General features: G+C 48.2%; 1 protein-coding gene across 15 annotated transcripts in view; it reads left to right on the forward strand.

The window, feature by feature from the left end:
• The window catches only part of LOC132779080 (microtubule-associated protein 2-like), a 229,542-nt gene extending 205,995 nt beyond the window's left edge, over nucleotides 1-23,547 (forward strand). For 8 of the 15 annotated variants that reach the window (XM_060782773.2, XM_060782768.2, XM_060782761.2 and 5 more), the window contains 6 exons: nucleotides 454-582; nucleotides 4,320-4,412; nucleotides 7,630-7,710; nucleotides 9,816-9,897; nucleotides 11,486-11,598; nucleotides 15,565-23,547. In XM_060782773.2, coding sequence (XP_060638756.2) covers nucleotides 454-582; nucleotides 4,320-4,412; nucleotides 7,630-7,710; nucleotides 9,816-9,897; nucleotides 11,486-11,598; nucleotides 15,565-15,831 — 765 coding nt within the window. In that variant the 3' untranslated portion in view covers nucleotides 15,832-23,547. The other 7 variants (XM_060782767.2, XM_060782765.2, XM_060782770.2 and 4 more) reach the window with 7 other exon arrangements.
• The last annotated feature ends 1,442 nt before the right edge of the window (nucleotides 23,548-24,989 follow it).

Consider the following 24,989-nt stretch of genomic DNA (forward strand, 5'->3'; position numbering starts at 1 on the left):
CTTTGGCCCAATCACGTTGGGCTATGAAGCCTTAGGAAGAAAGTTGTAGTGTTCAGGGGCGCAAGTCATATTCTTGTCACTTGTACCAGTGAAAAGTAGAGAACCATCAGACTGGGAGGGTGGCTTCCCTTTGGCCAACATGAGCACATGGTGCTGGGCTTGGTAGCCTTTTGGGGTGTCCCCAGTGTCACTTTTTGTCGTATAGGAAGGCTGAACCCTAAGCCAGGAGGTCGTTCTCTCTGTTTTGCTTGCACCCAGGTCTTCCACTGTGAGTAGAGTGAGTGGGCTGGTCCGTAGTTGGGTCTCCTCCAACCTCAGTCTCCTCCAACCCTCGTCTCTTCCCCCGGTTGTTGTTTTGACGTCTCCCTGCCCTTCCTGCTGCTGTTCATTTCTTTCTTTATTTTTGTAAGCCTCTCATGATGTGAAAGTCACCCTCCATTTGTCTCCATTTAGGCCAAAGTAGAGAGAAAGGCAGACTCGGCCGGGGCTGCCCGAAAGCCTGAACTCAATGCAGCCTCTAAGCCGGCTCCCACTAAAACAGCTCTTTCAAAAGAGGGTGCCCCAAAGCAGCCCAATGGGAAAGTGAGTTTCTCTTTCAGACTTCTATCACTTGGGAGAGAAAAGGACCGGCTCCTCTGCTCTGCTCTGTTTTATCTTCCCACTCCACTGCACCCTCCGCTGGTTTGGGTCACTTCCCTCCTTCTCTCTTAACTCTCTCTCTGCATTTTCCCGCTCTTGGCACGGCTCCTGCCCCCTCTCCTCCTTTGCACACACTTCCCTTCCTTGTGTGTCCCACTTGGCTGTCGGTGAAGCTGTTCGTCTTTCTCTAAGCAAGCCTTGAAGTGGGGTCTCCCCCAACCTGAGCTTTGTTTCGGAATGGATTTTGAAGGGGATGGACGGATGGACAGGGATGGCGGGCACACAGAATAACTTGCCCCTATTCTCCCATCCACATTGGGAAAGGGTCTATTCCCCAGGTCACTCCAAACCCAGCCAGATATTCCTGTGAATGCCAGTTCTTTCCCATGTCCTATGAGGCACTTGGTCATGCAACATGCTTGAGAACCAGGCTGTGACAGAAGGGAAAGGCAGCCGGGCCATGTCACGTGCAGACCAGTGTCATTGGAGCTGTATTCCTGGGATTATGACTATATACACCTCTGTATAGAGACTTGCGGCTTTCTCTATGAAAGTGATAGTCTTGGTAAAGAGTAGGGGAGCTGTGACCTTCCACAAAATAATAATAATAATAATAATAATAATAATAATAATAATAATAATAACAACAACACTTTATTTGCACCCCGCTACCATCTCCCCAAGGGACTCGGTGCGGCTTACATGAGGCCGAGCCCAAACACAACAATACAAGCAATAATCACAATAATACAAGCAATTAAAATAAAAACATAGACAATAATACAACATTATCAAAAGACAATATACAATTAAAACTGTGGGAAGGCCAAATGTAAAATTAAAATTGGGAATAATGCTGGAGCATGGATGAAAAGGTGAGACTGGCATTCGTGGAAAGACATACAAGCAGACCTAAAAGTGTAAAGTGCTTTGGAGGACAAAGTGCTATGGGATCATTATTCCGGGAAGGCACACTGGAACAACCACGTCTTCAAGCTCCTCCTAAAGACTGTGCCAGGGTTGGGACCTGCCTGATGTCCTTAGGGAGTGAGTTCTCATTTCTCCCAGGTGACAAACTGTTATTCCTATCATCTCTGGCAAAGTTGGCCAAGGCTGATGGAAAATGGGAGTCCAACAGAATCAGAATTCCATTTGTTTGGACTCTGTTTCCCATCTGGGAAATGGTGGTCACTGTTCTAAGAACATCCAGCTTCACTCTCCAGAGAAACTTGGAAAAGTTCTTTATTTTTGGACAGCGTGGTCATCAGCTGTACAGACTGGAGGATTTGAAGGGATATAATTCAGATAAGGCATGTATTTAGCTCTGGGAACTGAGACAGGGGTACTTCACTGAGGGATAAACATGATTTTCCACACTAAGAGCCTCCCAGTATCCTGCTTTCAATCCCTCTCCAGTTTGACAAAGCCAAGTGTTTTGGAGAGTCAGATCTTGGTCATTTACCAGGAGGGTCCCCCCCCCCCCAAATCTTCCTGCTTGTACTGGATGGTGTGTCCAAATGGTCACGAATGAGCCCTCCCTATCTGACAGCTCGCTTGCAGTTCTCCCCCCCCCCCCCCCACTTGAACCCCATGTTGTCAATAAAGCTTCTACTCCTGGAAGTGCTCCTCCTTTTCCAGACACCCTCTCAAATGCTTTAAAGGCCAGTTAGTGGCTCTGCGTTGGCACTGCCAGGGCCAGAATGTTCCTCCCTCTCATTGGCAGCCTTGGCTTTTTGTCAGTTCACGTCGGACTTTCCAACACTGCCCTTTTTGTGAGGCCTTAATGGGCTCTGGGGCTGGATGGAGCTAGTCCGGAACACAATGCCCCGGCTTGCCTGGCATTGCAGCTGACCCCAATTACGTTGAACTTTGGTGGCTTGTCAGGATGGGCTGCTGGCTCCCTCTTCCTCCACAGACTGGCCTCTGCTGGTCCAAAGGCTTTGCCGCTCTGCTTCACGCAGGTTTTAAAGTGGCTGGCTTCAAAAGAGCACGTGGCCGGTTACCTTGGGGGTATGTTTGCTAGAGGAGGGTGATGGGTTACGGACGGATGCCCTGGGAGGGTCAACATATGGCTCTCTGTGTGGAAGCAAAGGGGTAGCATTGTTACTAGAGGGCACAGCCCTTTCATACTTGATGCTCATTTCTCCTGAACATCCTTTCCTTTGCCACACACGCAACAGTAGAGGAAAACAGTGGCTCTAACATCCTACCCACCTCACCACTGGGAATGGGGTTTCAGGCTTGCCCACTCCATGCTCTCCTAGCTCATTCCAGTCAATGGCAGGAGCTATAACTCCCTGTTGCCTCCCATGCCAGACCAGGCTTTGAAGGAGCCCCCCAACATTGGGCCAGTCCCCTGAGAAGTCCTTTAAAGCCAGGGTTAAAGCCTGGAATGGATTTGCTGCCCCTCACTTTCCTCTTGGGAACGTTCACTCCCACTCTAGACCCTGAAGTCCTGAGGACCCATGGGCAGCCGGATGGGGGAGTGGGGTGTGTGTGTACAAAATGAAGGTATTAAGAATTCTTCCCACACAGTGAAATTTTCCTCAAGTTCCCAGATTTCTGGCAGTGCAGTAACTTAAAATATCAGCATTTAGAAACTGAATTTTAAGTCTCCGAATAAAGGGGAAAATGGAGCAACATAAGTGCAAATGGAAGGGTTCTAGGTATTCCTTCAGTCCCTGCAATGCTTGAGAAATGAAGGGAAATGGGGGGGGGTCTTATTTGCACACACCCCTGAGCTATAATCCTGCACCCAGATATAAAGTCAAGACAGAGTAGGTGTAAATGCAACCACAACAACAAATTGGTTCTAGCAGAAGCTTTCAGCGGCTTGTTCAAAGTAGCTTTTCTCAAGTGCAGTTGGAAGTCATGCAACAAGGCTAGTGCTCCCTCAGTAAAGCTGAGTTTTTTTGCTTGTGAGGACAGTGGGAGTTGGAAGTGGGCAGTCAAGAACTGGATGGAAGTGAGGCAGTCAGGCATCTAATCTCCACTGTTGTGTCCTTGGAAGTAGTCCATTATGCAAGGAAAAGTGAACTGAGTTCCTTTCAGGTTTGTTTGTCTCTACCTGAAGGAAGGTTGGACAAGGTTGGGTCTTGGCCCGGTTCAATAAGGTCCTTTAGCAGACACCTCTGAGCAAGACTGTCTGAACTGGACTGTGTCGTGCAGATCTCGTATACCCAAATGTCTAAAGACACCCCCCACGTGTGCTCTTTCTTTGCCAATTGAAAGCAGCTGGCCACTCTGATTCAAGTCAAATTCAGCCAGAGCAGATTGAATACGAGCCATTCCAGGACAACCTATGAGGCGTTTGTTCTTTTCTGGGCTTTTCAAGCCAGGAAAAAAAATGTTTTCCACTGGGGAAGTGGGTGTATCGATAGGGAGCAGGCAGCAGAACGTCCTCGAGGGGCATAGCTCAGTGCTCTGGCTACTCACCACTGTCTGCTTTGCTGCCTCGTTGGTTCATTTGCTTCCCTTTCGTTCTGTTCTCTCTCTTTCTCTGTCCTTACCCTGTCCGCGTGTGTTCACGTGTAATCCCTCGGAGGCAGGTTGACATTCTAACACCGACTCTCTTGTCTCCCTGTCCGTCTGCCTGCTGTGTCTCGCCTGTTGCTCCCTTGAGAGAGTTCTAACCAGCCCTTTTCCCTTGTGTTGTTTTCTCCATCTCTGTGACGCTCCAGGTCCAGATAGTCTCCAAAAAAGCCAACTACAGCCACGTCCAGTCCAAGTGTGGGTCTAAGGACAATATTAAGCATGTCCCTGGAGGTGGGAATGTAAGTATGAGGGGCTCTGGACCGCTGTCTTTCTACTAACTCACTCCCTTTTCTTGTTTCAGTTGTGACTGGGGTGTGTATGTGTGGGGAGCGTGTTTATGTGTCTTGTCTTCCAATACATTGATGTGTTTAGTGGGAGAACTCAAACCCCCAACTTAGGAAAAAGAAGGAGAAGTGGTGAATGCAGCTAGAGTTAGTTGGAACGGCGATGCTTTGTGAGAAATGGGCATCCTGGAGAGAGATGGCATAAAATTCATTAGTAATAATGGCTGGATGCTTTGTGAGAAATGGGCATCCTGGAGAGAGCTGTCCTTTGAAGGGCAGGGGCAGTTTCTTCTAGAAGAATATCTAGGCTGCAGAGCAAGAAGGATTCTGAAGAAAGGTCTGTTTCCTGGCAGCCTCTCAACCTCCCGAGGAGCAGTGGCATCTCTGGTGGGTCAGATTCCTACTTTGCAGAGTAAGTCCAGGCAGATGCCACAAATCAGCATGTTGGTGAATGAAGATCTGGATATCAGTAGAGTCCTTCTTGTTACTTACCCCATGGTTGAGTCTACAGCTTGTGGAATTTACTTTTGGAGGACTACAACGCTCAGAAACTGCCAGAATAGCCAAATAGCTTTTAGAAGAAGTAGTAATGTAGGAACTCCTTCAAACTCATCCTGGATGACAGCTCCCTTCTATTGGAGTCTCCTTGGCCTGAGCCCCTTTTGAATGGTCAGCCACAGCTCTTCTGTTTTGGACTCCCATTTTGTGACCACCATTGAGTTTCAGAAAGACTAGTATATAATCTTGTTTTATACATGATTTTGGCCCAAATGGTTGTAATACATTTCAATTCTGTGGAATCTGGTAGGCTGCAGGGTCTGAAGAGAAGGGTGCTAATTTGTTTTTGCTGGCAATGACCTTTGTCCAGTCCATTTGCCCCATACTTACTTGCCTGCACCATAAGGAACTTCCATCTGCTGATGGAGGGAAGCCCATAGTGGCAATTGGAAGCCTATCCTTCGTTGAGCAGACCCACGGCTGTCTTCTGCTGCTCCTTGGGCAACAGTTCAACTCGGACTCCACCTTTTTTTGGCTCTTGCCATTGGAGCCCCTGGGTGAGGTTGCATACTACTTCGTGTTCCTCCCATCCATAGAAAGCCAGCATCTCCTCTGTATTTTTCTTCCTAGCAAGGAACCTTTTCATTAATTAATTCTCCTTTCTAAGGAGAATAATACAGATGGAAGCCTTTTCTCCAAGAGATGCTGGCTTTCTCTGCATGGGTCTATATGTGAGGGAATAGTCATTAATGTGAACTCCTCCAGCAGCTTTCCTTGTTACAGCTCAGGCCCAGGCTGATCCCTTGTTGGCAACCGGTCATCTGCCGCAGACAGTTTTTCTTGGCAATGGCATAAAATTCATTAGTAATAATGGCTGGATGCCAATGCAGTTGGAGACCAGTTCAGCTCTTTTCCTTCCCCTTGGGGAGAGATTCTCCCTTGTAATAGATAATGTAGTTTCCAGGCATACTGCCTCTGTTTGAAATTGGACCTATGTAGTGGGAGAGTGAGTTTGTGGGGGAGTAATTGGAGGCACCTCAATGGAAGGAAGTTTTATCACTGTGGGAAGCAGATGAGCGTGTGGCCACTGAAATTTGTGGGACTAAACCGTGGTTTTACTACCGCATTGCTGCAAACATGTGGCCATGCACATCCCACTGTGGAACACCAGCCAGGGACTCAATTCTAGATATAAAGACGGTAACCAAGGAAGGATGCTGAGCAGAGCCGGGGTTGCTGGTGGTGTTTCAGAGCTGTCACTTAACTCCTGGTTGCTTTGGCGATGCCTCACTTTGGGACTCACACAACTAGTTGCACATTTCTTATTTGGGTGAACAAGGCAGCTGCTGCTTCAAAAGACCGCCTGGCTGTCAAGGAGAGGAACCACATCCCAATTGTTTCTCTAATGCAGAGGTTCTCAAACTTTCTAAGCAGAGGACCAGTTCATGGTCCCTCAGGCTGGGGAGGGCCGGACTGTACTTTGAAAAAGCATGAATGAATCCCTATGCATACTGCACATATTTTATTTGTAGTGCAAAAAAAAAACCTGAAAGAAGAAAATAATATTTAAAATGAAGAACAATTTCAATCAACCTAAACTTGCCAGTATTTCAGTGGGAAATATGGATGGACCTGCTGTTGGCTGATGAGAGAGTTGAGTTAATTCGAATTGTTGTTGTGTTGCTTTCAAGTTGTTTCAGACTTAGGGCGGGGGTGGGTAAATGACCTTGGTGGGCCACATCTAGCCCAGGGCCTTAGTTTGGGGGCCCCTGCTCCAACGGGACCATTTGAGGGACTTCACAATGAGCCAGGTCCAAGCAACCTGTGTGCTATGCATGGTGCAGGTCTTCTTTAAAGCAAGGTTGTGGGTTGAACCTTAGACTACAAGTGGTCTTCCTTTTTGTAGAGTTAAATGGATGTGTGCTTCATAGACAACCCTTGCCTTCTCTTGGCCTCCTCCAAAGATTAAATATGTTAAGTTGTCCTGTGTGTTGTTATCTTGGGACAGCGACACTTTGGGTGAATCTCTCTCTGTCATGGAAGTTGGAGTGGGGTTGGCAGGAGGTTAGGGTTCTGGTTTATCGGTTGGATGCCGTCAGCAGGACCTTTGTGGGCAAAACCACGCCAGGCTCTGCTACCTGCTTGCTGCTCTTTGCTGGTGAGCTGCAAACCTTGAGTCTCCATAGAACCACCTTGGCTGGAGGAGGCATTCCTCAGGGGGTGGGCACCTGTCACTTTGGGGTTCTTTGGGGTGGGGAGGGGGTGGGAGCAGTTCTTAATATATAGCATGCTTCTACTTGCTTCTTTCCACACTTCTTTGTGGGTAGAATCACTTCTCTTTTTTCTCTGTAGACTCTATTTCTTTAATACTCTCAATAACTGCAGCCAAAATCACTGCAGACCCAACCACTTGCAGAGACACATTCTTGGTGATGCTCCAGAATTATGTGCTAAAAACTGTCCCTTTGCCTTCAGCTTTCCTGTCCCATCCCTTCCACGGCCATCTGGCTTTCAGAGAGCTGGGTTGGTGCCCACTCTGGTACCTTTTTCTTCTCTCTTTCTCCTACCTTCCCCTTCTCCTCACACTGTCACTTGTTTCTTTTCACCTCCTTGGTCCTCAAACCAAAGCTCTCCAGCCATGGAGTCCCAAGAGTAAAGTGCTTATTGTTTTCAGGTTCCAATTGCCCCCAAGCCAGCCACGGGCCACCACTCCCAGCCGTCTACCGGCCCCAGGCCCAGCCAGGGCAGTACCAATGTGAGTAAAAACCACCACAGTGGCCAACTTGGCCTTTGAGTGTTCACCTTATTTCTTTTCTATTTATTTATTTATTTACAGCTTTTATATTCCGCCCTTCTCACCCCGCAGGGGACTCAGGGCGGATTACAATGTACACATATATGGCAAACATTCAATGCCAATTTTTTGACATACAAACATATACATACACAGAGGCTATTTAACTTTTTCTGGCCTCCAGGGGAGCTGTCGCTTTCATTGTCCATCTGTGACGCTGATGAAGCACTTCCGCATTCCCCGCATGCTTCCCCATTGGAATGCTTTGCTGGAGTCTTCTTTATGGCCTCATAAATCAGTTAATTTAGCCTCCCCACACTTTAAGGTGGTACCTAATTTTCCTACTTGACAGATGCAACTGCCTTTCGGGTTGCAAAGGTCGACAACAGGCTACACACAATTGGTTGGAGACCCACTCCAACCCGGGCTGGCTTCGAACTCATGACCTTTTGGTCAGAGTGATCTTAATGTGTCAGCTGCACCACAATCCCGGTGCTTCATGTTACCTTCTCTGGTCATGGCAACAGTGGCTTGCTCCCAGGGTGGCCCTGGTCCTGTTGGGAGCCTGTCCTTTTCAGCAGACGCACCCAAACTGTTATACTCTTTTATTGGTTTCATTGTACGACCCCCACCCCCACCCCCATATCCACAGGGGATGCATTCCTGGACTTCATGTGGATATGCAAAATTAGGGATAATAGCAGACCTTTTTGACATGAAGGATTCTGGCCCAGGAATAGCATAGAGTCATACTGGAGGACCTAGAAAATGCCTAGACACTACATATTTAGTTAGATGTAGATAAATACTTGCCCCACAGATACAGGGATTGCATTATATTCCATAATTAAGAGCCCCAGATTTGCTTCAGATAGAAACTACAGCTTGGAGCCATCATACAAAGAAGTAGCATGCTGCTTGTTTTTCAAATGAGTAACACAGTCGGCAACATGGTGTCGTCTTGACGCATCATTGTCAGTTTCTCAAAACAAAACAAAACCTCCAAATGACCACAAATGCATCCTCCTCCAAAAATCTTGCCAGCAATAAGTAAATGTTGTGCATGCGGAAGTTGATAGTGCTGACATCATCCTTCTCAGAATGGTCAACCAGAATGACATTGGGGCTTGTTACTAAAACAAAAACTCACTACGTATAATGCCATTACGTTTAGTGCTTGACTTCCAGGCTCTGAGAAAGTACTAATCTGGGCCAAACATGCCTAACCCATTGTGCGGTCAAAGTTCACTGTCGTGGTATCCAGGTTAAATGTGAACTGGTGGCTGCTTAGAGGCTGGGCCTCCAACACAGAGCTCACCCCATTCCACCTCGTTGTCCTTCAGCCCCATCTAATCCCCAAAGGTCACCTTCTGCCTCTCCCCTTCTTTCCCTCCTATGAACCGTGCTCTTTAACTCCTCCCTAACCTTCTCCCCCATTTGTTGCACATTGGAATAAATTATGCAAAGTCACTTGATTTTGCCTAATGCATTCTGGGCACATATATACTGGACTCTTTTGTAAGTTGGCCAGAGACCATATCCCATAACATGCATGGCTTGCATCTGCCACCAACCAGTTTCTAACTTTTAAAATGCATCAAATCTCCTGGGCTGTTAGTAGACCCCCAGGGAGTGTTAGCTGCTGCTGCTATTATTATTATTATTATTATTATTATTATTAATTGCTGATAATAATTCATTATGCACCTACTAATGTGACATATGATGTCTGAAGCCACTGCTAAGACACTTCCTTGTCTTCTTTGGCTGCGTTCCTGCCTCTGCTTTTATGCATTACACTAACTTTTGATGTTGACGAGACTTTGAGAAGCCCAGTCCTCTGTCTGCTTGGACCCCCTCACACCCATTCACTCAGCTGCCATGTTTTTCCCCATCTCCTGGAGTGGCAGGGCTCCTTGCCTCGTCAGCCCGCAGCCCGGAGAGAAGAGGGCACTGGGACGGTGGAGGCACAAACACCCCGGAGCCTTACAACTTCTACGGAGTTTCCGGCACTGCTTGCTCCTGAGATATTTTGCTTTTTGTTTTCCCTTCCTCTTGTTCTGCAGGTGCAGATTCTAAACAAGAAAATTGATCTTTCTAAAGTGTCCTCAAAATGTGGCTCAAAGGCAAATATCAAACATAAGCCAGGTAAGACACAGAGAGAATGAGCCGTGGAGGTCAGGGAGATACCTGGGTTCTCCCTGACTCTACAGCCATCCATATAATAATATGTATTTTACTTGTGCACAGTGTAATGGAATCCTGTATTGTCGAAGGCTTTCATGGCCAGAATCACTGGGTTGTTGTAGGTTTTTTCGGGCTACATGGCCATGTTCTAGAGGCATTCTCTCCTGACTGCATCTATGGCAAGCATCCTCAGAGGTTGTGAGATCTGTTGGAACTAGGAAAAGGGTTTATATATCTGTGGAATGACCAGGGTGGAACAAAGGACTCTTGTCTGTTGGAGCTAGGTGTGAATGTTTCAACTGACCACCTTGATTAGCATGTAATGGCCTGACAGTGTCATTATATGCTACTAGTATTAAAAAAACTCTAGAACATGGCCATATAGCCCGAAAAAACCTACAACAACCCACGAATGGAATCCTCTTTATTTGTCTCAAATTCCCCGCCATTCGAAGATCTCACTGGGTTCCAGTATTGTGAAGAAGGGAGAAATACTTCTTCTTATCAATGTTATACCACTCTGAACCTTGCAGGGAGTTTGGGGAAGAGAAAACAGAAGGGTGACATGATAGTTCTGTCCAAAGGGACTTCATGTAGTTGGAGCAAGCTTGGTTTTGGCTGCTCCAGAAACCAAGACCTGAACCAGTGAACCAGATTCGACAGCAAGAGCGATTGGACAGTGAAACAGACTGTGGTGGACTCTCCTTCACTTTTACTCAAAAATTGGATGGCCATCTTCTGCCATGGATTTTCAACATTGGCAAGATCAGTGCTGCCCAAAATGGTTGTCCCTGATCCACAGCAATTTTCCTAGAAAGAAAGAAAAAGTTGTAGCCAAACACGTTTCTGGTCCATGACACTTTGGAGGGGAAAAATGCCAATCTTCCACATCAGATATCCTGAGAAGCCCTGGTCTAGATTGCTGTTGCTCACAGTGACGGTCCTCACACTAGTGCCAGTTCCTGAGCCATTGGCCCTGGTCCCGGGTGAGTTTCCAGGAAAGAAAGGAACAGCTGTAGTTGAAAGAGAATAGTTTCTGGTCCCCCATATAAGAAAGTCTGAGAAACTGTGGTCTGACACATGACCTCCCTCCTTCCAACCTGACAATTCAAGGATTCGATTATGTCATGTTTTTCTTTTCTGAGCTGCAAAATAATAGGTTTTTCTAATCCCATGTTCCTTTTGGTTACCCTTCCTTCACTTTCTCCAGCTCCACAGTATTCTTTCTAAGTCTGTGATTTTTGCAATTGTGGCTGCTACATCAGTTTCATCTCAAGCCTCGATGTTAATGGTCCTAATTTCAATTTAAAATGATGGTTATTGCTTTTACATTCTTCTACAGCTTGTGTCCAAGTTATATCTTTATGTGAACCTTATTGTTGTTATCTGCCTTCAAGTTATTTCCAGCTTATGGTGACTGTTAAGACTTTCTTGGCAAGGTTTGTTTGGAAGGAGTTTGCCTTTGTCTTTCTCTGACGCTGAGAGAAGGGGGCTTTCCACATCACGTAGTCCTGTCCCCAGGAAGAATCATGTCCTTTGTTTGTTCCAGGAGGTGGAGACGTGAAGATTGAAAACCAGAAGTTGAACTTCAAGGAGAAGGCCCAGGCCAAAGTGGGCTCCCTGGACAATGTGGGGCACATCCCAGCTGGGGGCACAGTGAAGGTACATGTCGGGCAGCGTCCAGCGTGGGTCCTCTCCCTGCTCCTCCCCTTACCGTGTGTGGCCACTTGTCAGTCCTTTTGTCACCCATTGACACTTCCATGTCCATTTCCATGGTGCCACATGAAGGAAGGTTCTGAATGGGTTCTCAGGCAGGGGAGCAGGAGTGGGGTCAGCAGATTCACTTTAAGGACTGTATGCATCTTGGGGGTCTATGCAAAATGGAAGCTAGTGGCAGTTTCAATGGATTACGACCACAGCCCTGTCCCCATCCCTCTGGTTGGAATATACTAGGGGTATTTTTTAAGTAAGGTCCATTGGAACATAAGTACACATCGAAAGTTTATTTCAAAAAAGTAAATTTATTTTCAAAAAGTACATACTTCACTCTATTTATCGACATAGTTGCCAAGTTTGTTCAAACACTTATCAAACCTCTGAACCAATTTTAAAATATCTCTTCATAAAAACTTGCCACCTGCTCCAATAACCAAGAGTTCACTGCCGTTTTCACGTCGTCATCATTGACGTTGTCACGGCCATCTTTGAATTGTCATACCCACTTACGCACTTTGCTTTCACTCATAACAGTCTCACTGTACACTTCACAAATCTGTCAGTGAATTTCTGCAGCAGGCAGGTTCCTTGCTGACAAAAACCGTATCACTGAGCGAACCTCACATGCGGCGGGTGAGTTGATAGTCTTAAACATTTTTAAAGCACAGAACAGAACCGTACAGGTGAGCTACAGAGCGGAAACTGAGCACAGTTGTTCCCAAGGCATGCCGGTACACGACGCACGCACTCGTTGCGGTATGCGCGCGAACTACTAGTGTCTACAACAAAACGGACCTTACTTTAAAAATACCCTGCGTAGATTGTGTCCCAGCCCACCAAGGTCCTCAAGTTGAGGAAGAATAGGTAAAAACACGTGAAACATTAAATGTGTTGATTAGGAGCACGGACAAAAAGGCTGGAGTAATATCTCGAGAAGCGCTTGCCATACTCGATTCTCCTCTCCATCCCCATAAGTTTCCCCAGCCAATTTCAAAATTGCCCATGAGGGAGCATAAGGAGCATGTTGTAGGTGGGGGCAAATATTAACGCAACTGGAGAAGATGGAGGAGAAGCTCCCTTCCTTCCCCACAGTAGATATACTATGCATCTTGGTTTTTTTTGGCCCAGTAGAAGGAGACTGCTAAAGGTCCATGGGGTGGAGGAACAGACCATCCCTTGCATTGTTGAAGAATGTAGGTGTGGAGCAAGGTGGGAACACGAAAGGGAAGAAGAGACAGCCCAGCAGCAGACTCATAGCATAGGCCAAAGTTTTGCCCAAAGTCTGGGTTTCTCACAGCCTCTTAACTCCTACAAAGTGGCTGCATGGTGCATGGCTGGAAAGGAGAGCTCCCCCATATTTTGTGTGGGTTGCTGGACATGACTCTTGGCTTTCACACACTCATCCTGGCATCCTCTGCAGAGTTGCAAAGGGATCCTGGCATTTTTGCGTCATATGGAATATATTGCCTGGGAATCCACTGGGGCCTTTTCTTTGGAGGTTTTTAAGCAGAGTTTAGATGGCCACAGGTTGGGAATATCTTCCTGCATGGCAAGGGGTTGGATTGGATGGCCCCAACACTAGAATTCTGTGTGCACTGATTCTATGTCATTCAAAGTGCTGGTGTTGACCTACAAAACCCTAAACGGTTCTGGCCCAGTTTACCTGTCTGAACGGATTCTCCCCTATGAACCATCAAGGTTGCTAAGATCTTCTGGAGGGGCCCTACTCTCGGTCCCACCACATTTTGGTGGGGATGAGAGACAGGGCTTTCTTGGTGGTGGCTCCTCGGCTGTGGAACTCTCCCGAAGGAGATTAGATCTGCCCTTTCCCTCCTGACCTTCAGAAAGCTAGTGAAATCCTGGCTCTGGGACAGAGCATTCCCAGAATAATTGGTTGGGTTCAGCAATAATCTAGGAGTTGCGACCTTTTGTAAAGGCACTCAAGACTTGGCTGTTTGGTTGTGCATTTAAGTCATCAGACCTAATTTGCCAAATAGCCACTGTTGAATGTTTTTATGTTGAATGTTTTTATATTGTGTGAATGCTATTTTAGATTGTAAGTCACTCGGAGCACCTTGGTGGAGAGCGACTAATTAAGAAATAAAGTGATGTGAAGTGAAGTAATAACTAGTGGCCACACTGGCGGATTGATATGAATGTGATTTTATCTTGGCGATTGGGCTTATATGTATTTATTTAGTTTGTATTTTAATGTATTGTGCTTCTATTATGTTTTTAGTTGTATTTGTGTATTGATTTTCTGTTGTTAGCCGGTCTGAGTCCCTCTACGGAGGTAGAGAAGATCTGGGTATAAAAGTTTTAAATAAATAAGTAATTGTGACCACATGTGGAACTTTTGTGTGGTTGAGCCAAGTAGCCTTGGACAGGAAGTATGGAATGTGAAGGACAGGAAGCTGGGCTGGATGAGTAGTAAAAGAGGCAGGGATGGAAGTGAAGAATATTGACAAGACGCAGGGCTGAGTCCTCTCTTGACTGGGGAAAGGATGTGGCCGCACCAGCGGTGATGCAGAAGGCTAGCACCACAATTCAAGAGAGATCTTGACAAGCTGGAATGTGTCCAGAGGAGGGCGATTAAATTGATCAAGGGTCTGGAGAACAAGCCCTATGAGGAGCGGCTTAGGGAACTGGGCATGTTTAGCCTGAAGAAGAGAAGGCTGAGAGGAGATATGATAGCCATGTATAAATATGTGAGAGGAAGCCACAGGGAGGAGGAGGGAGCAAGCTTGTTTTCTGCTTCCTTGGAGACTAGGACGCAATGGAGCAATGGCTTCAAACTACAAGAGAGGAGATTCCATCTGAACATGAGGAAGAACTTCCTGACTGGGAGAGCCGTTCAGCAGTGGAACTCTCTGCCCCGGAGTGTGGTGGAGGCTCCTTCTTTGGAAGCTTTTAAACAGAGGCTGGATGGCCATCTGTCAGGGGTGATTTGAATGCAATATTCCTGCTTCTTGGCAGAATGGGGTTGGACTGGATGGCCCAGGAGGTCTCTTCCAACTCTTTGATTCTAAGGAAGGGCTTGGTGCAGGCAGAAGGCACCAGGGATGCAGAGCAGCGGGGATGGGTTATCCCAAGGAACGGCCCCCTCCCTCAAAGAGAGCCTGTGCCTCTGTGACCCCGATGAGGAGCCCCCCTGCCTCCGCTCGCCTGCCTGCTTCATCTCACCCCATCCCATTCCCATCCTCGTATTGACGCCTCATTGTCCTCCCCCACCCCATTGTTTCATTTTAGACTGAGGGGGGTGAGGAGGCAGCCCCACAGAACGGAGCTGTGACCGGGCCCCCGCCAGGCAGCGGGGTCATGCAGGAGAATGGCGTAGGGCCAGCCGCCGCCCCCGTTCAGGGCAGCGGTGACCAAAGGGAAATTCAGTGCTTCGACACTCACATACAAGAAACAAGTAAGTGCCGGACCTTCTTCTGCCCAAGGGGCTTTGTAGCAGCTCAAGGTGTGGGGTGGGGGTGGGGGGGTGGGGTTGTGTGCGGATAGGGTTGTCAGAAGTATCCCACTCTGCCTTCTTATTCAAAGGGTCCCTCCCAATGGCAGAGTGGGGGGGGGGGAATGGGTTGGGACCACCTTGTGCCTCTTCCCAAAATGGGGCAGCATCTGTGTCAAGGATTCGTGAGATGAGCTGCTAGAGAGCCACATATTTCCCCCTTCTCCCATTTTCTCATTGGATAGTTTGTTTGTTTGTTTATTATTATTGTTTATTATTATTATTTATTGTTTGTTTGTTTGTTTTGTTTCCTTTCTACTCCTTGTGTTAATGGAGCAATTGCCTTTTATTTTCCAGGCATCTAACGATGACATTCTTCTGGTATCGCCTTCCGCCCCTTTCTTCTCTCCCCCTGCCCCGTGACCCCCCCCGTCTTCCCGCTCCCCTGTGTGTCGCTGCAGATTGAGTCCCACAAACTGACGTTCCGTGAGAAGGCCAAGGCCCGCACGGACCACGGAGTGGACAGCACCACCGTAGTCTCCAACAACAACCACCACCACCCCCCAGTCTTTTCCGGTGGCACCTCTCCTCGGCGTAGCACCTCTGTCAGCGAGAGCCTGGGCTCCGTCGCCTCCTCTTCTTTGCCACCGCCGCCACCGCTGCCACCGTGGCAGGCCCCCCCCTCGGAAGACGAGACCTCTGCCGCTCTGTCTCAGCAAGGCTTGTGACTCTGTCCCTCGGCCCCCCGCTCGCCCCCGCCCCCCACGCAGAGCTCGTCTCCCATAGACCGGCTTTGGCCCCTGAAAGGCGGGCCGAGCGACCCTCCCCACCCCGGCTCCCCATGGCCTGCTGGACCTTTGAGGTGGCCCTCGGGCACGCTGTCTCCCGTTGGGCACAGAAATGGCCTCCACGGCCTCGCGTGATGTTTCTTTGGGTGGGCAGTGGGGGACCCAAGTATGAAATTTGAATGTTCCAGTTCCCCCCTCTCCCCCTCCCTCCATAAAGGAAGGTTTTTCTGGTCTAGCTGTGTAGGAGGCCTGGCCTGCCGTGCCCACAGTGGAGCCTGGTGGGAGTGGAGTGGGGGGAGGAGGTGGGCTTTGCTCTCGTCCCTGCTTAGCCCCCAACACACTCACGGCCCCCCAGCCCTGTTGCGTCTCCGCCGCAGCGTCTCCCGCTGCCTCCTCCTCTCTAACGCTGGTCTGTATTATTCTGAGACATTCTAACTTCATGCTTTCTTGGAACTCTTTTAACTCCCCGAACCTTCCTCCCTTTTTCTTGCCCTTCTTCTTCTTCTTTCATCGTGATTTTAAAAGACAAAAGTGTTGCTGATTACTGTCGCTTCATTGCAGGCTCATGCTACCCCACCCCCCCAATGCCGCACCCCCCCACCCAATGCCGCACCCCCCCCCCCCCTTCCTGCCCCATTTCCCCTTTTGCCATAGGAGAATTAAAAGAACCATTAACCACTGCTGCAGTGCTGCTGGCATCTTATCAACATATCCAGCCATTTTAACTGTATTCTTTTTGTTTTAATTTTATTTTTCCTTTTTTTTGTGTGTGTGTGTGGTGGTTATTTTGTGTGTGTTTAAACATTTGCTTTTGAAATGATGATGGAGCAAACGTACAGTAAGCAATGTCAATTTTAAAACAAAAAGTTCAAAGGATGTGTAGTGGGGAGGGGGGAGTGGTTTCTTTTTGGGGAGGGGTCACCTTTAGCTGCAGCTGGACAAAGCTGTTGGGTCAGAAGGGGAATCTGTGAGGGGAAGGGCTTTTTCAGAAGGCTCTGTTGTAGGTTAATTTCCCACGCAGGCCAAACGCCTCTTTCCCCAAAACCCACCCAGACTTGCCATTGGCTCCTATAGGTGGGTGGGTGGGTTTGTGGGGGAGAGGTACCTCTTTTAATCCATGTAGTTGTGGATTTGGCTCGGGCGTGTGGATTTTGTAAGAGAAGTTGAACTGGGATGTGATGTTCTAGGCAGTAAGCTCAGTCGCGGCTGAGAAGCAGTTGGGTTTGTGGGAGTGGGGAGGGCAAGGTGGTCAGGGCCGGCCCCCTCCCCGACCAGGAGGGTTCTTGGGAAGTGCATGAGGGTTGTGAAGAGGCAGGGTCTGTGTGAAGTTGCCTAGCTGGGCTTCTTGTGTCAAGGAGAGAGGGGGCTTTCCCCATGGAGGATGGGACCCCCCCTGCCCCCTTGTTGCTTCTTGTCCTTCAGGAGAGGGGGCTTTGAGAGCGTGACCGACTTTGTTTCACTTTGCAAAATAAAATAAAACTATGACACTAAGATGGAAATGTAAATAAAACTTTAAAAACCATGCATTGCGAGAGTCATGAAGAATTCTCATTGAAAAACTGGGAGCCCAAAGGGCAGGGAAACAAGGGCAGGGCCAGAGCTCCAAGGCTGAGCTTCTGCTTTGGGCCAGAAAGAGAGAGGGAGGGGGCTCCACGCTATCATGCCCCTCCTGAGAAAAGGGGGACGAAAAGCCACCCAACACACAAGGACGCCTCCATCCCACTCCCTCGAAAGCTCTCCTCTGGGGCAGGATGCTCCCCGGTGGCACATTAAACCCCATAGGTCTCCATTCACACAAAGACGTAGTGCACTCATGTTTGGTTTATATATATATAAATATATTCTATATTAAAGGTTGCATGATTTCTAATAAAATGGCTTTTTAAACTGTAAGAGGTTTTTTTGCATCAAAATGGTCTTCTAAATCTCATGATCACATTTTTGCCACATATTCTGATGTTTGATTAGATGAGGCCACTGTGGATTTGGCACCTGGGAAGGGGCAGTTTTCTGTCTGTCTGCATTTCCTCACCGTCCTTCCCTGCGCCTCAGCCATGCTACCCTTGAGCCTGCTCCCATCTCATGGCGCTGTGAACCTGTGGAGCCCAGCCTTGCTTGGAAGCAACAGGCTGCCCAACCTCCTGTCTCTTCCCTTGACTCCTCCGTTCTCCGAACCTCAGGTTGTCGTCCCTTGTTGTCACACCATGTACCATCCAGCTTTCAGTGTCTCCAGCACCTGCCATGCCCTCTCTCTCTCCTCTTTGTCCTGCCTGACCCTTTTTCTCCTTCTCAGGAGGTCATCTGGCGACGTCTCCCGTCTTGTGAATCTCGAAGGAACTACAAGGACAGCAATAAGGTGGCAGTGGGTTTGGGGTAGAGGGTCAAGGCAGGCATTCCTCTGAGTCAGCCTTGCCGGAATGCACCATGTCGCTCTTGTACAAGGTCCATGCAAGCGACTATCCATGTTGGCTCTGTTCATGTTTAGATGGCTCCGGGAACTATGTTCTCCTGTGAGCATGACCCAAAGAGGGACCTGAGAGCAACACTTCCAACCTCAGTTGGGAGAGGTCCACATTGGCCAGTGGAAACGCCGGATCCGAACAGCACTGCCCAAGACCCAACGTCTTCCCATCCCAGGCTCCCACCCGTACCTCTCTCCATGCATGTTCCCACCTCCTTGGTGTATATCACTGCCCTGAGACAGGATGCTTTTCTTGCCAAATTTCAACTGCCAGCTTAGATCTCCCAGTCCACTGACTTCACCCCAGAGACCAAGGGGGAAGTGTGTGTGTGTGTGTGTGTGTGTGGAGGGGGGCAAAATTCTTTGTTCAGGTGTCCCTTTTTAAACGGGGCAGAGGGAGGACAGGTCCCTCCCTGAAAGCAATAATGCAGGCCTGTACTCTGAAAAGAGGGGCCAGCTCAACTACAGAAGGCCAAACAGGCCTCTTGAGAATTGGGGATTGGAAAACCCAATTCTGGATGGGTCAGATGATGATGAATCAAAGGAGGTGGAAGACTCCTTGCTTCTTTTGCCAGAAGGGTTACAAAGCAAGGACAGCTTGGAGCTCAGATCACTGGCAGAGAGTTCTGCTATCCTGGGTACTCTTAGGAGGCCCTTTTTTCTCATTCCTTAAATTCAGAAGAATCTGGAGTCTTGGATTCTCTTCTGTTTTGGCCACTGTGGGCTGCAGACAGATGGGTTCACCTCCCATTAGTCTCTCAAGGGATAGTCAAATAATGTTTGCACTTTCTGATATAGCAAACATGCAAAAAGATTGCTGTGTCTTGTGGAAGGATTGCGGATTCCTTCTCCTTTGCTCTTGGATGGAATTACCATGGAGCTGCTGCTGCTGCTAACAAGAGCCATTCCTTTTGGGCAATGGCACATTTTTCCCCCCTTCTCTTTGCACCCAGTTCCAACTGGACTATCTCCTGTGTGCATGTGCACACTTCTGTGCCATGCACCCACCGATAACTTGTCGTGCCTGTGTTTTAGCTGTAGACCTCTGTAGTCACTTTGGGGAGGCGAGGGGTTGTGGCCCCCAGCTGTGTGGTTTCAAATTAGGATTTTAAACAATGTAGTTTTGCATTTCAAGGTGGTTTGTAATAACTTCAATTCTGGAAAAGGATTCAGGACTTAGGAGGGATGAAAACAGAGCAGCTGGAGTGTGTTTGGGTGTGTGCAGTGATGCTGTAGCAAGAACATCATGGGACGTTTTGCTGCTGTTATTAGGTCCAGTAGAATATCCCCCCCAATTGCATGAAAGGGTACGCAGTGCAGTGTTTGAAACCTGTTTTTGATGTGTTCTTATCTTTAGGCCTGCAGGACTTAATGCTCTTGTAGCTGCGTGATCACTTCAGATGGCAAATTTGGGGTGCAATAAACGTGGGAGGCAGATCTGGGCTGTGGGGGCCGAATCTATTGTGAAGTTGCCCTGCAACTAATCTCTGTGGAAATAGAAATTGGGTTCAGAGGAAAACCTCCTGGTGGGACTGTCCACTCTCCAGCACCACCACCACCCTGTGCATAGTGGAGGGTGTTCTTTCAGGAGGGCTCCCTCACTCCCACCCCATCCTTGAGGCAAACTGCATCACAAAAAGCAATTCTGCATACCCCAGAAGCCTCCCCTTGTGGCACTTGTACAACTTACAGTTTCGCTGAGTTGTGCCCAAAATGAAAGGTAATTTGTTCTGTTTTTGCAAATGAATGCACAACTGGGCCTGATGGGCCAAGGAGGCAGCAATAGTATTTTCAAGTCCTTTTTGGTAACCAATGACTGCATGGAGCACTTCTGAGGAATTTAGTGGACCATTTGCTTTGCAGGGAGTGCAGATTGTTCTGTTTGAGGATGAGTGTTCTTTATAGATATAGAGGAAGGTTTTTGGGAAGTCTTTAGAATCGAGCAACCAAGTGGTGACATTGGTAAAGTGTGGAAAGAGTGGTGGTAGGTGGGGAACTGAAGGAGTGATCCCCTCCAGCTCCCAAGTGTTGGAGCCTTGTGGGGTCCCTTTAGCTGTGGAGTTCAATTCTGCAGCAATAAAGTGGCAGCAATATATGGATTTTCCCAAAAAACACAGGTTCCTCAACATGCCCTGGGCCATGTTGGTCATGTTCTGGGTCACTCAAGGCTGCCACTTTTCTTGGGTTGTCTGGATCCTCTCCATTTGCAGGGGCCCAGAAGAAGTTGGAAGTGACCAGTGGGTCAAATCCAGGGGTTGGCTGAGGAATGAGGCACCTGCAGCACCCATAGAATTCCTCTTTTGAAGCTGGCCTTCCTATGTTAACTGCTAGGCTGGGGTGTGTTGAGTGAGGAAAGGCCAGGGACAATGTGGGCATACAGCAGTGACCGCTGCCTTTTAGGTGAGATTGCAGGGGGTCAGCCTTCTGGTGGGGCATGCATGCTAGATGTACTCTTTCCCTAACAGAAATGGGGTGGGTGTGTGGCATCACATATCAACAGGGTACGCACAATAAGGTGGCCAGTGTCCTGCCTGGCAAACAAACGGCTGCAAGGCTTGGAAGCTGTGGGGGGTCTGGTTGTTACACCCATACCCATGCCCTCCTAGAAGGCAGAAACCCCCTACATCTTTTCCTGCCTTTTTCTGCAGAATGACTGGTTTTTCTGATGGTCAAGTGAGCATAAGAGGGATGTCTGGGTGTGTTTTTTTATACCCAGTTGGGTGTGCTCAGCTTTGCAAGCTTCCTTAGGTAGCTTTACCGGCTGTGTCTTAGCCCTTCCCTTTTTCTCAAGCCAGCCTCTTTTTATTTGAATTTTAAAGGCAGCATGTGCATCGTAATTCCTGTCCTTTGCATGATCCTACAAAAAGAATAAATCTGCAAGCATTTTTGCTCAAGCAGCAAACCTCTTTAGGGTAGAGGTGGGCATGGCCAATGGTCTTGCGGCAATTGACCCTCCATGACTCTTTGCTGCTGTTCCTGCTGCTTTCCCCCCTGAACAAAACTCCTTTTGGGTTGTTGTAGTGTTTTTGGGCTATATATGGCCATGTTCTAGAGGCATTTTCTCCTGACGTTTCGCCTGCATCTATGGCAAGCATCCTCAGCCTCAGGCCCTTTCCTTTTGCCCCTCAGCCGCTTAAGCGGCTGAGGGGCAAAAGGAAAGGGCCTGAGGCTGAGGATGCTTGCCATAGATGCAGGCGAAACGTCAGGAGAAAATGCCTTTAGAACATGGCCAAAAACCTACAACAACCCAGTGATTCCGGCCATGAAAGCCTTCGACAATACATTAAAACTCCTCTTAAAACCAGTCTGTTCATTGGCAAAGCACTGGGGCTGCTGACAAATTGTCGCCTTCACTCATAAGATGCCTAACTTGAGTCTGAGTGTGGTTGTCTTGACTTGACCCCAGGCTGTCCTGGCAGCATTGTGTTGCTTTCAGGAGGTGCCTTGGGTTTGTCTGGATCAAACAGACCGTTTGATCGAGGACTCCCCTGCCTTCCATCATGGCAGTGTGGCAGGCAGAGATGATTGGGAAGCCTGGCACCCTTTGCATTTGGGGCTGGCTTCATGGGTTAGACCAGGCATGGGGAACCTTCGGCCCTCCAGGTGTGGTGGACTTCAACTCCCACAATTCCTTGAGGCCAAGGTAAGCCTTTGGGGCGAATGCCGAGCCTCAAGGAATTGTGGGACTTGAAGTCCACCACACCTGGAGGGCCGAAGGTTCCTGACCCCTGGGTTAGACCACCCGAGCATCCTCTCGGTGCGCCAGTGTTGCCAGAAAATCACCAAGGAGGAAGGAGGCAACCAAAGATGGCTCTGAAGGCTTCCTTGTCGTATTGTGAAACTTGCTGTGAGGATGAACAGGCTCTACTATGAGGTGGAAAGGATATTCCAAAATTGTCTTGAGAAGTATTTCTTCAGGAAACCCTAATGAGGACAATCCTGATCTGATGAGAATCTTTGCCATTATCTGATGGCTGCTCTTCTGTTCCTCCTCAGAGTAGGTGAGCTCCCAAAGAAAAATGGTCCCTTGGCATTTTCCCGACAGGAACTTGGGAGGAAGTGGCCAATGTCCTCCTACACCTTCAGCCTCTTAAATGGAGGGCAGGGAACAGGGTGTCATCATTTTCCACAGCCAGAGGGTCTCTTGATAGGCATCCTATCTTAAGGGTCTTCTCCATTTGTGTGATGTCTGCTACTTTCCACAGCCAGAAGTTCCCTTGAGAGGCATCGCAGCTCCTATCTTAAGGGTCTTCTCCATTTGTGTGATGTCTCCTGTGAAAAGGAGTGTTGGGTCCAGTGGACGGTTTAACTTCAAGAGATTCTGGAAATGGTAATCTGACACTTCTGGAGGAAAGTCACGATTAAGAATCCTGGAGGTTCTGGGTCTGATATTTTTGAACATTTAGTTGGGCCACCAGTAAACAAGCACTTGCGTCCCGAAGAAGTGAGGTGTCCCCTGCCCTGTGGGTACTAGGCTTGGACAATCCATGGTTCTAAAGTACTTACAAAACTAAAGTTCTGGTGGTGAAAATTTCCGAACTCTAACAAAACTCTCAAAATTTCATAATAAATGGCAGTTCCTAATTGGTTCTGTCATTAAAATCACCAATAATGAAATAATAACTAAATTTTGAAAGTTTTGTTAGGAGTTGTGAAATTTTCACTACCAGAACTTTAGTTTTGTAGGTACTTTAGAACCATTTAGAACCATGGATTGCCCAAGCCTAATGGGTACCAGTACAGGGCTCCTTGACTTATGACATGAGTTGCTGTGGGATTCCCGATGACCGAGGGGTGCGGAGGAGGGAGCGCCCACTGAAGCAACTTCTGCATCACGCTGTTGAATTCTGTCAATGTGTCTCTCCCAGCCAGGTGCTGGGGACTCTGTTTTGGCAGTGAGGAGCGGAGGGTGTTTTTTTCCTGGGGTGGGCCATATATGCATGGAGGAATGGGAAGTGCAGGAGGGGGCAGGCAAGTGAACCTGTTGTCCAGGTGGGAGCTCAGAGCCCTGGCGTGGCTGTTCTGCAGGGCTGGTTCTTCGCGCGTTTGCTTCTGCCTTTGTGACCTCCCTCTCCTGCCCTTTGACTTGTAATAGTTTGACTGTCTCTTCATTAGCAGCGTTTCCGGAATTGATGTTGTGATTCTTCTTACCTATTGTAAAGGGTTCAAATAAAGCTTCTAGATGTTCAACCTTGGCGGCTGCCTGCGCCTGGTGCTTCCTTGGTGCTTTTCGCTCCGCTTTCTTCTCTGATCCACAGCTACTCTCTTGGATCAAATTCCGGTTTCTTTGCCTTCTTCCTTGCCAAGTTCAGGGTGAAAGGCCATCACAGGAAAATGGTTTTTGGGATTCCAGGTTAGTTCAACAAACAGCACAATTGAAGGCTTCAGTCCTGAGCTCCACATCAACTCCCATGAACAGGTCCTCCAAGACTAAGGACTGCTGACATCCTCTTAGGACCATGATGGTGAACCTATGACATACGTGTCAGCAATGACACGCATGGCTATTTTTGATGACACACAGACACATGCGGCCACATACAGAGAAGTACACCTTATAAGAGCCAATCTAATTCCATCCTTAAATTTGTAAAAGGCGCTACAAATTTAACATCTGCACATTTGAGCATTGTTCACTCCATAACTCAGCATGGATTATACATTTTTCTTATTTAAACTATAAATATTGCAAAATTATGGGGGTTTTTTTCCTCAAAGTGACACTCCACCCATGTTATGCTCAGGTTTTTTGGCAAATTTTGACACACCAAGCATCACTGGCTTAGGACAAAGGACCTAAAGCTGGTTACTTGGCCTCACTGGTACTAGTTGAAGACCCCAGTATGGATCTGTCTGCTACTAATCCCAATCTAGGACTCCAAAACAGGAGATATCTGTGTATCACAAAGCTCGATCTGTTGCAACAGTAAAGTGTGAAGCCTCCCAACACGGCAGTTTCTGTGTTGTTGGAGAGCAAAGGGGCGAGTGGGGATGTGTCCGGCTATTTTCTCATAGCTGGGCACGCTATGGCAAGCTGCCATGTTCCAAGAGGAGTAGTTGCTGCTCTTTCGAAATGGGCAGCGAGGAGGAGGCAATTCGGAAGACGAAACGGCTGGTCTTGGGTACAAAGGGAGGAAAAACAATGCCCTCATTCTGATCAATCTTTCCAAGAAAGCCCTAGGACAAGGTTGCCATTTGTCAGAGCCAACTTGAAGGCACATAAGAACACAAAATATAAATAGGCACAGCAAAACAAGACACCAGTACATGCCAGAACATGAGCAAGCTTTTCAAGCCACAGGGACCAGAGTACCATCCTCTTGTCAAGTGGGATGCATGCTATGCCCTAGAAATCTGGGCCACACAGGGCACTTTTATCCCCTTTGGCCGGGGTGGCCATGTTGGGGCTATTCGCCAAGCCAACAGCCGTACGCCTAGAAACTTCCAGTCAGCTGTATTCATGTAGCTTTGCATAGGGCTGACGATGACCAAACTGGGCTTGTGTGGGAACCTGTGCTTCCAAGAGACTGGCTGCAGCTCACAAGAAGCTCAGAACTGTAAAATAGAGACAAGATTGACCTGGGTTTGGATGCCAGGTCTCAGAGTCTCGCTTTGAGGGAAACGGCATGATATTTTA

Source organism: Anolis sagrei, chromosome 6, assembly GCF_037176765.1.
Source record: "Anolis sagrei isolate rAnoSag1 chromosome 6, rAnoSag1.mat, whole genome shotgun sequence".
Taxonomy (NCBI): Eukaryota; Metazoa; Chordata; class Lepidosauria; order Squamata; family Dactyloidae; genus Anolis; species Anolis sagrei.